Raw genomic sequence first — 13,401 nt, forward strand, 5'->3', positions numbered from 1 at the left:
TTGAAGTGATAAAGCAGATAAATACAAATGTAGAAAATTGCTAATTTTTCCAAATTTTTAGTAAATTTTGCATTTTTTAATAAATAAAGGAGAATTATAGAGACAAAATTTTTTCACTATCATGAAATACAACGTGTTGCGAGAAAACAATCTCAGAATAGCTTGGATAAGTAAAAGCATTCTGAAGTTTTTACCACATAAAGTAACACATGTCAAGTTTCCAAAAAACGGCCTGGTCCTTAAAGTAAAAAATGGCAGGGTCCTTAAGGTGTTAATGGAGTAGAGTAATAAAGTATAAAGGTCCTTCTAAAAAAATTAGCATATTGTGATAAAGTTCATTATTTTCTGTAATGTACTGATAAACATTAGACTTTCATATATTTTAGATTCATTACACACCAACTGAAGTAGTTCAAGCCTTTTATTGTTTTATTGATGATTTTGGCATACAGCTCATGAAAACCCAAAATTCCTATCTCAAAAAATTAGCATATCATGAAAAGGTTCTCTAAACGAGCTATTAACCTAATCATCTGAATCAACTAATTAACTCTAAACACCTGCAAAAGATTCCTGAGGCTTTTAAAAACTCCCAGCCTGGTTCATTACTCAAAACCGCAATCATGGGTAAGACTGCCGACCTGACTGCTGTGCAGAAGGCCATCATTGACACCCTCAAGCAAGAGGGTAAGACACAGAAAGAAATTTCTGAACGAATAGGCTGTTCCCAGAGTGCTGTATCAAGGCACCTCAGTGGGAAGTCTGTGGGAAGGAAAAAGTGTGGCAGAAAACGCTGCACAACGAGAAGAGGTGACCGGACCCTGAGGAAGATTGTGGAGAAGGACCGATTCCAGACCTTGGGGGACCTGCGGAAGCAGTGGACTGAGTCTGGAGTAGAAACTTTCAGAGCCACCGTGTACAGGCGTGTGCAGGAAATGGGCTACAGGTGCCGCATTCCCCAGGTCAAGCCACTTTTGAACCAGAAACAGCGGCAGAAGCGCCTGACCTGGGCTACAGAGAAGCAGCACTGGACTGTTGCTCAGTGGTCCAAAGTACTTTTTTCGGATGAAAGCAAATTTTGCATGTCATTCGGAAATCAAGGTGCCAGAGTCTGGAGGAAGACTGGGGAGAGGGAAATGCCAAAATGCCTGAAGTCCAGTGTCAAGTACCCACAGTCAGTGATGGTCTGGGGTGCCATGTCAGCTGCTGGTGTTGGTCCACTGTGTTTTTTCAAAGGCAGGGTCAATGCAGCTAGCTATCAGGAGATTTTGGAGCACTTCATGCTTCCATCTGCTGAAAAGCTTTATGGAGATGAAGATTTCATTTTTCAGCACGACCTGGCACCTGCTCACAGTGCCAAAACCACTGGTAAATGGTTTACTGACCATGGTATTACTGTGCTCAATTGGCCTGCCAACTCTCCTGACCTGAACCCCATAGAGAATCTGTGGGATATTGGGAAGAGAAAGTTGAGAGACGCAAGACCCAACACTCTGGATGAGCTTAAGGCCGCTATCGAAGCATCCTGGGCCTCCATAACACCTCAGCAGTGCCACAGGCTGATTGCCTCCATGCCACGCCGCATTGAAGCAGTCATTTCTGCAAAAGGATTCCCGACCAAGTATTGAGTGCATAACTGAACATAATTATTTGAAGGTTGACTTTTTTGTATTAAAAACACTTTTCTTTTATTGGTCGGATGAAATATGCTAATTTTTTTTGATAGGAAATTTGGGTTTTCATGAGCTGTATGCCAAAATCATCAATATTAAAACAATAAAAGGCTTGAACTACTTCAGTTGGTGTGTAATGAATCTAAAATATATGAAAGTCTAATGTTTATCAGTACATTACAGAAAATAATGAACTTTATCACAATATGCTAATTTTTTTAGAAGGACCTGTACATGCACCCAAAGACTATGCACTCTAGGGCAAAACTCCTATATATGATCTATGGCGGTCATTTATCAAGATGAAATACACCAAAATTAGGCGTATTTCAGGCGCAGATTGCGGAGCAACAGTTAGTTGTGTCGCAATTTACGACTCCTCCCTGGTCACGCCAGGTCTAAAAGAGTGGGTGTGGTGTGGGCAGGGAAGGGGATGGCTGGTTCAGGCGTAGAAAAAAGGTCTAAATGCAAGACAGCTAAGAAGGTGTCTTATATTTAGAATCGGTGCTGGATACGCCAAAGCTATGAAGTGGCTGGCGCCTCTTCATAACTCCAGTTGATCCACTGCCCGGTATAGTGCTTATTAAGACTGGCGTCTAAAACGCCAGTCTTAATAAATGTGTCCCTATGTCCCTATATGTCTCTGCTCTTTGAGGAGTATCCTGGATATATGAGCAAGAGTCAATTACTACCTCCTAAGGTATAACATTGGCATTTTGTCTGTCAAAATGTATTAGAAATTTGGTAGAACCAACATAAGTGTGAATACAGCCTATGTGCCCTTTCATGTGGATCAAGGAACAGGACAATTATCAGGGATGAGTGTTGATTGGCTTGTTCCCAATAATTGCTCCATTTAAATGTGCCACCAATCATCTTTCATGTGTCACATAAAATCATTGTTTGTTGGCAGCACATTGCCCTATATAAACAGGGTTGTGCTGCTAGCATCCAATGGATCGCCATGAGAAGTGGGATTACAATAATGATCATTCATCCCCAACTAAATTTCATTATCTCGCTATGATCATGCAATTATTGAAAGTGTTTGGTTTCTTCCAGATAATTGCCTAAACATCGGCCCATGGAAAAGGACCTGACGATATATAAATGTCTATTAATACATTTGGAATCTTTGAAACAGAAAACAATTTGAAGTATAATGTATATGATGGCAGGATGTATGCAGGATTGTTTACACACTGTTATCTAGATGTTAAGGTGGGGGAATGGTAATGTATTTAGTGAGGTAAAACATGATTTCTGGTGCAATTTGTGCCAAAAAGGGTACTTTTAGGGTAAACACATATTCAAGTATCTTGATGCAATTTTGGACGCCAAAACCAGGAGTGTCCTTTATACAGTCTCTCCTTTTATGGCCCACTTCTGATTTTGGCTTCTAACACTGCAGTCAGAAACCTGAACATGTGGCATTATACTTAGATTGTATTAGTAAATGTTGGTCAATGTTTAAAGGGGTTATCCGATCCTATAAACATCCTCCAAAATACCCGGGGCCCTCATACAGAACATACTTACCTGATCTTCAACGTCTCCGTCCCTCCGATCCCTGCACAGCCGCCACTGCATCTCCCCATCCCCGAGATTACAACATCGGGCAACGGGTGAGGGTGGGGGTGTGTGCAGCCAATAGCAGGCTGCAACGTTGACTTGCTCCCCTGGAGTCACGGGTGACATCACACGTGATGCAAGGGGACAGGTCAGCGTCGCAGTCTGCTATTCTCTGAAACACTGCCCCCCCCCCTTCCTCCGATGTTGTGATCTGCATGATGGGGAGATGCAGTGGTGGCCGTGCAGGCATACGGAGAGACGCAGGTATCGGAACCATGTAAGTATGTTCTGCATGGGGGACCCGGACATTTCGGGGGTGTTTACAGGATCAGATAACCCCCTTAAGTTTTCATATTAGCCTTTTAGGACAACAGCTAAAAACAACACTCCAAGGAAAACGATCCAAGGTAACAAACCCCACGGTACTAAATCAGATTTTGGATTTTGCTTTACTACTCTTGTATTTAGGGGCCTTTCAATTCGGTGCCATTGGGTAAAAATTGCTTCTCGGGCTCCGTCCCATTTTCCTGGACCAGTCAGACGGAATTGATAAGAATTGCAGGGTCCAAAAACAACCTTCCATGCCAAAACTGGATCTGTTAGGAACAACTTCCATATGTTTAATTTCACTCCTATATCGGAGGCTATGTCATCCATGTATGTGATGTAATCTGTACGACGGAAATTATTTTCAGCTGTTGCAAACCTTATTGTAGAAAGAAAAGTGATAAAGAGAATCAATAATTAATGCTCTTATAGACATCACATAAATGGAATTCCACTATGTCTGACAAAAGGATTCTGTTTGCATTTATATTTTCACATTTCAAAGGTTATAAAAGAAAATCCATTTACAAATATACAAGGGAATTTGGAGTTAACATAGGGGGCATGTAAGGGTGGCACAACCAGTGTAGTATACAAGCACAGGAACCAGGCAGGTGGCAGATTTTACACAACTTTACTTCAATAATGAAATATATAACTCTGGGTTAGGCAGTGACATAAAATCAGTCTGTGAGGATCTCCACAAACCACGGACACAGGTCTCCCCTCAGATCTCAACGGACCCCTCTCAGTGGTAACAGTCCTAGCCACCAGTCTTAACCGCTGTGTTGTCTTTCACTCCGGTCTCAGTCTCATCCGTTCTCTCTAGATGCTGCTCTTTCCTCTAAGGGATCTCTCTCTAATCTTTCCAGACTTTCTCCTCCTAACTCTCCATAACACTCCCTCACATACCTACATCCTGTCTGCACCCATCTCCATCCCCTCCTTTCTAGCACCTTCTACAATGTCTGAGCATGCTCAGTACACTCAGTCACAATATAGTAAGACAGATAACTTAAAACCAACTTCAGTTACATATCAAACATAGTGAACAGTGGATTACAGCTTATACAAACAATAGGACAGGCTGCGGTATATACTACGGACATGTTTACCCTTCTTACAGGCACCCTATTCGGAACACCCACCTACTAAGCAGATGTAGAGCAGCTACAAAGAGGGTCGTTCTGCGGGACCCGGCACATCCCTGTCCTTGAGCAATCCATTGATTTCAATAGAGACTATGTATTGCTTGATGTGCTGAGTTCCAACACAAATTACAGCTAGGGGACATCTTGTTGAGGGTTGATCAGTGAAAAACAATACCCATGTGCATATACTTATTAAAATGATTGGGTCAGAATTCAGTCTGGATCAGGGATGTAGCTATAGGGAGTGCAGAGGTAGCAATCGCTGCTGGGTCAAGGAGCCTGAGTGGGCCCAAAGACCCTTGTGCCACATTAGAAGACACCGGTATTATAGAGAGCATGTAGGTCAAAAGTTACACCTCTGGCAGGAGGGAAGGGGTTAGATCAAGAATTTGGCATGGGGGGGGGGTGCAGTTTCAATTTTTGCCTCAGGCAGCATGAAGACTATGTGCTTCCCTGCCCCTGGCCACAAAGTACTGAGGGCAGGGGGGTCAAAGCTGAACTCTTGCACTATGGCCGATGAGCCGTTAGCTACGCCCCTGGTCTGGATACTGTCTGTATGCTATTAGCCTTACGATCAGGTCCATAAATATTGGGACATCGACACAATTCTAACATTTTTGGCTCTATACACCACCACGATGGATTTGAAATAAAACAGGCAAGATGTGCTTTAACTGCAGACTGTCAGCTTTAATTTGAGGGTATTTGCATCCAAATCAGGTGAACGGTGTAGGAATTACAACAGTTTGCATATGTGCCTCCCACTTGTTAAGGGACCAAAAATAATGGGACAATTGGCTTCTTAGCTGTTCCATGGCCAGGTGTGTGTTATTCCCTCATTATCCCAATTACAATGAGCATATAAAAGGTCCAGAGTTCAATTCAAGTGTGCTATTTGCATTTGGAATCTGTTGCTGTCAACTCCCAAGATGGGATCCAAAGAACTGTCACTATCAGTGAAGCAAGCCATCATTAGGCTGAAAAAACAAAACAAACCCATCAGAGACATAGCAAAAACATTAGGCGTGGCCCAAAAAACTGTTTGGAACATTCTTAAAAAGAAGGAACGTACCGGTGAGCTCAGCAACACCAAAAGACTCGGAAGACCACGGAAAACCACTCTGGTGGATGGCCGAAGAATTCTTTCCCTGGTGAAGAAAGCACCCTTCACAACAGTTGGCCAGATCAAGAACACTCTCCAGGAGGTAGGTGTATGTGTGTCAAAGTCAACAATCAAGAGAAGACTTCACCAGAGTGAATACAAAGGTTTCACCACAAGATGTAAACCATTGGTGAGCCTCGAAAACAAGAAGGCTAGATTCGAGTTTGCCTAATGACATCTAAAAAAACCTTCACGGTTCTGTCTGGAACAACATCCTATGGACAGATGAGACCAAGATCAACTTGCACCAGAGTGATGGGAAGAGAAGAGTATGGAGAAGGAAAGGAACTGCTTATGATCCTAAGCATACCACCCCATCAGTGAAGCATGGTGATGGTAGTGTCATGGCGTAGGCATGTATGGCTGCCAATGGAACTGTTTTTCTTGTATTTATTGATGATTTTACTGCTGAAATCAGCAGGATGAATTCTGAAGTGTTTCGGGCAATATTATCTGCTCATATTCAGACAAATGCTTCAGAACTCAGTGGACTGCGCTTCACAGTGCAGATGGACAATGACCCAAAGCATACTGCAAAAGCAACCAAAGAGTTTTTTAAGGGAAAGAAGTGGAATGTTATGCAATGGCCAAGTCAATCACCTGACCTGAACCTGATTGAGCATGCATTTCACTTGCTGAAGACAAAACTGAAGGGAAAATGCCTCAAGAACAAGCAGGAACTGAAGACAGTTGCAGTAGAGGCCTGGCAGATCATCACCAGGGATGAAACCCAGCGTCTGGTGATGTCTATGCATTCCAGACTTCAGGCTGTAATTGACTGCAAAGGATTTGCAACCAAGTATTAAAAAGTGAAAGTTTTATTGATGATAATTATTCTGTCCCATTACTTTTGGCCCCTTAACAAGTGGGAGGCACATATGCAAACAGTTGTAATTCCTACACCGTTCACCTGATTTGTATGTAATAACCCTCAAATTAAAGCTGACAGACTGCAGTTAAAGCACACCTTGTGCATTTCATTTCAAATCCATTGTGGTGGTGTATAGAGTCCAAAATGTTAGAATTGTGTCGATGTCCCAATATTTATGGACCCGACTGTATATTGTTCATAATATTTCAGTGTCATTTATGTTTTTTCTATTGTTATAAACATTCTTAGGCAGCTGTTATGTCTAACCTGCATATTTAGAGTCTATCCTATGTACTTTTTCTTTCCCCTTTCTGATTTCTGTAAATATACATTTCCTATCTCCATACATGCTTACATGAGCTGCTCCCCTATTCCAATCCCTGTCATGCTATCTCACTGGAACACTGAGTGACAAGCAGCAACTGCATTCCCCTCTTCACTCTCCTTATTATCTTTTTAGTGTTTTACGCTAGACTGATTTTTCTGGGGACTGAGGAGGTTTAGAGAGAAATTGTAGAGGGAAATGGAGAATTACATAGATAAAATATAAGTCAAAATATATAGTTTCATGCATTAACATGCATTACTGATTAAAAAATATAAAGATAGGCTCAGTTTAAAAAGGTAAACACATTAAGCGCACAAATATGCCAGGATTTAATAGCCTATGATTTAATGAACCACGGACAGTGGCGTAACTAGAACTGACTGGTCACAGCAAACTTTTCAATGGGCCCCCACAGAAACTTGTTCGCAACCCCCTCTCCTGAAGCTAGTCAAGATCATTCTCTCAGACTAGACCTGACAGTCGCTTTGTCTGTTTCCTACAGAGTCATTGTATATATTGTCACTGTATATAATTACATTTTATAATATTGTTGAGGGGGCCCTGAAAATCAAATCTTCCAGTCCTCCAATTGGGCAGGCCTCCTTCTGAGTTCCAGCCCCAAAGCATTCGCTTCCCCTATAGCTACGCCTCTGACCATGCATAATTAAGTACTTCACAAAATACATATTAAAATGCTATCTTTTAACTTACCATTTCTTTCTGAGCTGTTCATCCTTTAGCATTTGTGTTTCTATCCCTTCAGAGTCTGGAAGTTTGTGTAATCCTGAAAAAAAAAATATTTCATAAGAATAATTAATTTACATTTTTTCATGCCAACTATGACTTCCTTACTTTATGCTGATATTTCCTTGTATAGGTTTCCATTGTTCCAATTTCTTACCCTTGAAAAGTTTAATGGCCCATCGAGATTGAAGTTCAGCGACAACCATAGTTGGCCCAACTGGAAGGATGAATGCAATGAATGCTATTGTAGGCTTTTCAATTCCCAGCGGGATTATTTTTTTGTAAAAAGATCCTTTGCTGTCATCTTTTTTAACAATAGATTCATCCAGAAAAGGGAAACTGTAGTCATAGCCCGTGGAAAGCAAAACAACATCAAGATTGTCCACAACAGAACCATCTGCAAAATGGACTGCTGTCTCAGTGAACCTTTTGACATGTGGCTTGATCATAATTGATCCTGACAAAATACGGCTTGGAAGTTCCTCATTCACTAAAGGCTCTTTCCATACAGATCTATGATTAAAAGTATAATTAATGATAATAATTTAAAATACAAAACTACAGTATGGGATAACATGGAGTAAAATAAATAAATAAAAAATAATAATCAGCTCATCACCTTCTTATTTGCATACCAATTCCACCGGCTGATTCCCAAAAAGGAGAGCACGGCAGAAACCCGTTACATTCTCGGTTACACAAATCCAATAAAAGACTGAATCCAGCAAACTTCTGCACAAAACGTCTTCTTTAATGTTCTATATTAAAAAGCATTAACATGATGCAAAAAAATTTAACTCATGGTAACCCAGGCTACCCATTTCAGACATGTCTCATGTTTCCTTCTTCTTAACCATAAGGAAGGACACATGAAGTGTGTCCAATATGTATGGCCTTTTTTTTATTTTTATTTAACTTTTTTGTACTATGATGGTGTTTTTTTTTATGTGGAATAATAAAGAAAAAGGAGTTTTATGTTGAGAAGTGTGCAGGATTGAGCTTTTTACTGGATGACATATAGTAGAGCTTTCAAATATCCAGTAAAGTAGATTACAGCATGTTCGAAATATTCGCCTAAGGCCTCATGAACACGACCGTATCCATTTTTGCTGTCGTCAAATTGCAGATCCGCAAAACATGGATACCCCCTGTGTGCGTTCCGCATTTTGTGGATCGATATGTCCTGCCCTCTGTTAGAAATGCCTATTATTGTCACAACACAGACAAGAATAGGACATGTTCTAATTTTTTTATTTTTTCTATTTCCTGGATGCAGAGAGCCTTTATATTGGTTTAGAACACTGTGCCTTGCAGTAACACGCATAGGTAATCTGCTGTGGTAGTGAAATAATACTGTGAGTTAGTATGACATTCGTCAGGCATCGCTCTTAGATTTCTACAGAACCTGTTCTATTAAACACTTATACAAGTAGAGCCCCCCCCCCCCCCCCCCGAGAGCGGAGAGGGTTTCAGCAGTAAGTTTGTGTTGACGTTACTGATTATTTTTCCCTCCCTCTGATCCGTCAGAACAATAACCCCCAAAAAACAGATCCTGTCTGTTGAGCATCCGCCTTCACTCGATCAGCATTTGGTCAGTTTTCCATCAGTAATGCTAATGCCAAAAAAAGATAGGCGTGGATCCAAAATAGAGATGATACATGAATGGAATATTTGCATGTCTTTTGTGTTTTATACCCACTTCTGCTTTTGGCTACCAAGATCAGAAGAAGGGTTAAATAAATTATGATGTCAGCCAGCCCGAAAAGGCAAAATAGTGGCCTAGTCAGGAAGTGGGGAGGGTGGAAACAGCATGAGAAGTCCATAGAGTGGCCCTATAACATAGTGGTGAGGTGGAAGCAGCATGTGGAGACCACAAAGTGGCCCAATGACAGAGTCTGGAGGTGGAAGCAGCTTTAGGAGGAGGCCACAGAGCGGCACAATAACAGACTGTGAAGGTGGCAAACACAAGGTGCAACAGCACACTACAAACCAAAAGTAGAGTAAAGTATATTACATTGCAAATACTATGCTAATAACTTAGAGATGCTTAGCAAAAACATTTTGTACAAAATCATTTGAGCCCGTCTGCAAAATGGTTCAATGAAGGCCATTTTGGCTCCACACAGACGTAAATCAAGGGGGCCCAGCATGCATGTGGGGCTTGCACTCTCTGGATTCATGGTCGCAGTTATGACACCCAACAGGTGAGTTTTAGTGTTAGGACCCGTCTTATAGAGGTCGCCTTGGCGTTTGGCAGACGGGCTCAAATGATTTTGTACAAAATGTATTTGCTAAGTATCTCTAAGTTATTAGCATAGTATTTGCAATCTAATATACTTTTGTACTCTACTTTTGGTTTGTAGTGTGCTGTTGCACCTTGTGTTTGTCAGATGTATATTTGCAGCCACAAGCAACGTGCACCTGCGTATTGGGATGAGATGACCCCCCCTTTTGTGTTTCTAATGTTATATATAGGAGTAGTGGCTGACTCCTGTATGCTGGGTCGTGCACTCCCTCCTGCCCCTCCCCTGCCTCGCAGGCTGATTTTAATTCGACTGAGTATATAGTCTGCTCAGCATGCATGCTGGTACTTGTAGCCCCTGGATTCAATGAAGGCCATTTTGGCTCCACACAGACGTAAATCAAGGGGGCCCAGCATGCATGTGGGACCTGCACTCTCTGGATTCATGGTCGCAGTTATGGCACCCAACAGGTGAGTTTTAGTGTTAGGACCCATCTTATAGAGGTCGCCTTGGCGTTTGGCAGACGGGCACAAATGACTTTGTACAAAATGTATTTCTAAGTTATTAGCATAGTATTTGCAATGTAATATACTTTTGTACTCTACTTTTGGTTTGTAGTGTGCTGTTGCACCTTGTGTTTGTCAGATGTATATTTGCAGCCACAAGCAACGTGCACCTGCGTATTGGGTTGAGCTGACCCCCCCTTTTGTGTTTAGACTGTAGAGGTGGCAGCATTATCAGGAGGCCACAGAGTGGTACAATGACAATGTAGATGTGGTGGCAACATCATGAGGCACAATGACAGAGTGTGAAGGAGGCGGCAGCATTAGGAGGCTACAGAGTGGCCCAATGACAGAGTCTGGAGGTGGCAGCAGCATCAGGAGGAGGCCACAGAGTGGCACAATGAAAGTGTGGAGGTGGCGGCAGCATCAGGAGCCCACAGAGTGACACAATGACAGAGCGTGGAGGTGGCGGCAGCATCAGAAGGCCACAGAGTGGCACAATGACAGTGTGGAGGTGGTGGCGGCATCAGGAGGCCACAGAGTGGCACAATGACAGAGTGTGAAGGTGGCGGCAGCAGCAGTGGCAGCAGCAGCAGTGGCAGCAGCATCAGGAGACCACAGAGTGGCAAGGTGACATAGTGTGGAGGTGACAGCAGAATCAAGAGACCACAGAGTGGCAAGGTGACATAGTGTGGAGGTGACAGCAGCATCAGGAGACCACAGAGTGATCCAGTGACAGGGTGTGGAGGTGTCAGCAGCATGAGGAGACCACAGAGTGTCAAGGTGACATAGTGAGGAGGTGGCAGCAGAATCAGGAGACCACAGAGTGACCCGGTGACAGAGTGGGGAGGTGGGTGGCAATACGAGTACCAGTTGGAGATGGTGGGTGAAAGAAGGAGTACTTGGCATCACATATGTGGCATCAGGCGGGTGACAGCATCAGAATAGTAGCTAAGGCAGGTAGCCAGAAGAAACAGGTCTCTTTTGTCAAAGTGTTGGTGTAGCACCATGGATGATCTAGTCAGATGCATCAGGCATTGGTGGGTGGAAATCCTGGCTGATCCACACCTGATTCATCTTGACAAAGGTCATTCTCTCCACATCTTGGGTGGACAGGCGTCCGCTCTGATGCCACACTACTGGCCGGGCAGGACAGCTTTTCCAGAGCAAACTCTGCTAGTTGCTGCCATAAATCCAGTTTGGCTGCCCACTAGTTCAGCGGATATTCAATGTGGGGTGGCAGGGTACTGTCCAAGTATGCCACCACCTGCTGGTTCAGGTCCTGCTCCAGGTCTAGCTGCTGCTGCTGGTGAGTAGGTTCTTCACTAGGCGGGTGAAGAAAGCTGCTCATCAGTGACTCTAGACTCAGGTTGCTGCTGATGGAGCTGTTACTGCTTCTACTCCCCCTCCCTCCCACAGCAGCCATGGCAGAGGAATGTGAGCGCAGAGGGCCCTCCTGGTCAGACCTGCGAGAGGATGGACGATGGCGCAGATAGGCAGCGGCCAACTCACTACATAGGATGTCTCTATAGTAGTTCAGTTTGTCCTCCCTCTCAGCGGGTGTAAAAAAGGCCCCCATTTTGGACCAGTAGCAAGGGTCCAACAAGGTGGAGAGCCAGAAGTCATCCCTCTGCTGAATGGTGACAATTCAGCTGTCACTATGCAAGCAAGTGAGCATGCATCGGGCCATTTGTACAAGTGACTTGGAGGGACTCCCTGCCTCCTTCTCAACTGCATAATGCCACGGTGTGTCTGGGTCCTATGCCTCATCTTCCTCATCGCCCTGTAGCTCCTCTGGCTACTCCTGCTCTTCCTCTCCTATCACTTGTGTGTAAAAACCCCCCATCTTGCTCCACATTGCTTGTGCTTTAATGTCCTCCTTCTCCTCCATTTCAGCCCCCAAAGGGCTCATGTGGCTGTGAGATCGAGGCGCTACGTCTCCCGTCCACTGACCAGCCAGAATTACCAGCATCTGTTCCAGGACATGAAGCAGTGGAATGACGTTGTTCATCCTGTAGTCCTGGTGACTGACAAATAAAGTGGCTTACTCAAAGGGCCTGAGCAAACGGCAGGTGTCACGCATGAGCTGCCACTGGCTGACATCACAGTTACACAGAGAAGTACTCCTGTCCGTTTGGATCATCAAGAAATCTTTTATGGCCTTTCTCTGTTCGTATAGTCAGTCTAACATATGAAGGGTGGAATTCCAACAAGTGGAAATGTCGCATAGCCAATGTTGGAGTATGCAGTTCTGCTGCTGCAGCTCAAGGAGGGTGTGCTTTGCGGTGTATGAATGGCAGAAGTGCATGCAAATTTTCTTGGCCATTTTTAGGATGTCTTGCAGATGGGTGGAAGACTTCAGGAACCGCTTGACAACCAGATTGAACGTGTGCCATGCAGGGTGCATGGCTCAGCCCTCCTTGACGCAGTGCCGACACCATGTTCTTCCCGTTGTTGGTCACCATGTGACTCCGTTCACCCATGCAAACGAGGTGCAGAACAGTGTGACACCACTGTGCCCTGCACATGAGGTATGCTGAAGGGGCACTGTGAATTGTCCCTGCAGTGGAGGCTGAGGACACGAAGGTGGATAAGGAGGCAGAGGCAGAAATTGTTGCAGGACCAACGGCGTGACAACGTGGAGGTGGAAGCGGCGTCACCTGGCCAAGTTGCTGGTGTGGCTGTGCAGGAACCACATTCACCCAGTAGGCCATAAAGGACATGTATTGTCCCTGATCGTAGTTACAGCTCCACACGTGCCGAGCACTTTGGCAGACACCGACAGGCTCAAGGACTGGCCCAACTTCTGTTCTACATGTGTGTGCAG

The 13,401-nt window shown here is 43.9% G+C and overlaps 1 protein-coding gene across 6 annotated transcripts in view; it reads right to left on the reverse strand.

Annotated features, from left to right (window-relative positions):
- Positions 1–1,876: 1,876 nt before the first annotated feature.
- The window catches only part of LOC122943227 (dimethylaniline monooxygenase [N-oxide-forming] 2-like), a 108,623-nt gene continuing 97,098 nt past the window's right edge, over positions 1,877–13,401 (reverse strand). For all 6 annotated transcript variants that reach the window (XM_044300813.1, XM_044300809.1, XM_044300811.1 and 3 more), the window contains 3 exons: positions 7,986–8,341; positions 7,796–7,868; positions 1,877–3,951 (listed from right to left, as the gene is read on the reverse strand). In XM_044300813.1, coding sequence (XP_044156748.1) covers positions 3,600–3,951; positions 7,796–7,868; positions 7,986–8,341 — 781 coding nt within the window. In that variant the 3' untranslated portion in view covers positions 1,877–3,599. The remainder of the gene's footprint in view (positions 3,952–7,795; positions 7,869–7,985; positions 8,342–13,401) is intronic.

Source organism: Bufo gargarizans, chromosome 7 (genome assembly GCF_014858855.1).
Source record: "Bufo gargarizans isolate SCDJY-AF-19 chromosome 7, ASM1485885v1, whole genome shotgun sequence".
NCBI lineage: Eukaryota > Metazoa > Chordata > Amphibia > Anura > Bufonidae > Bufo > Bufo gargarizans.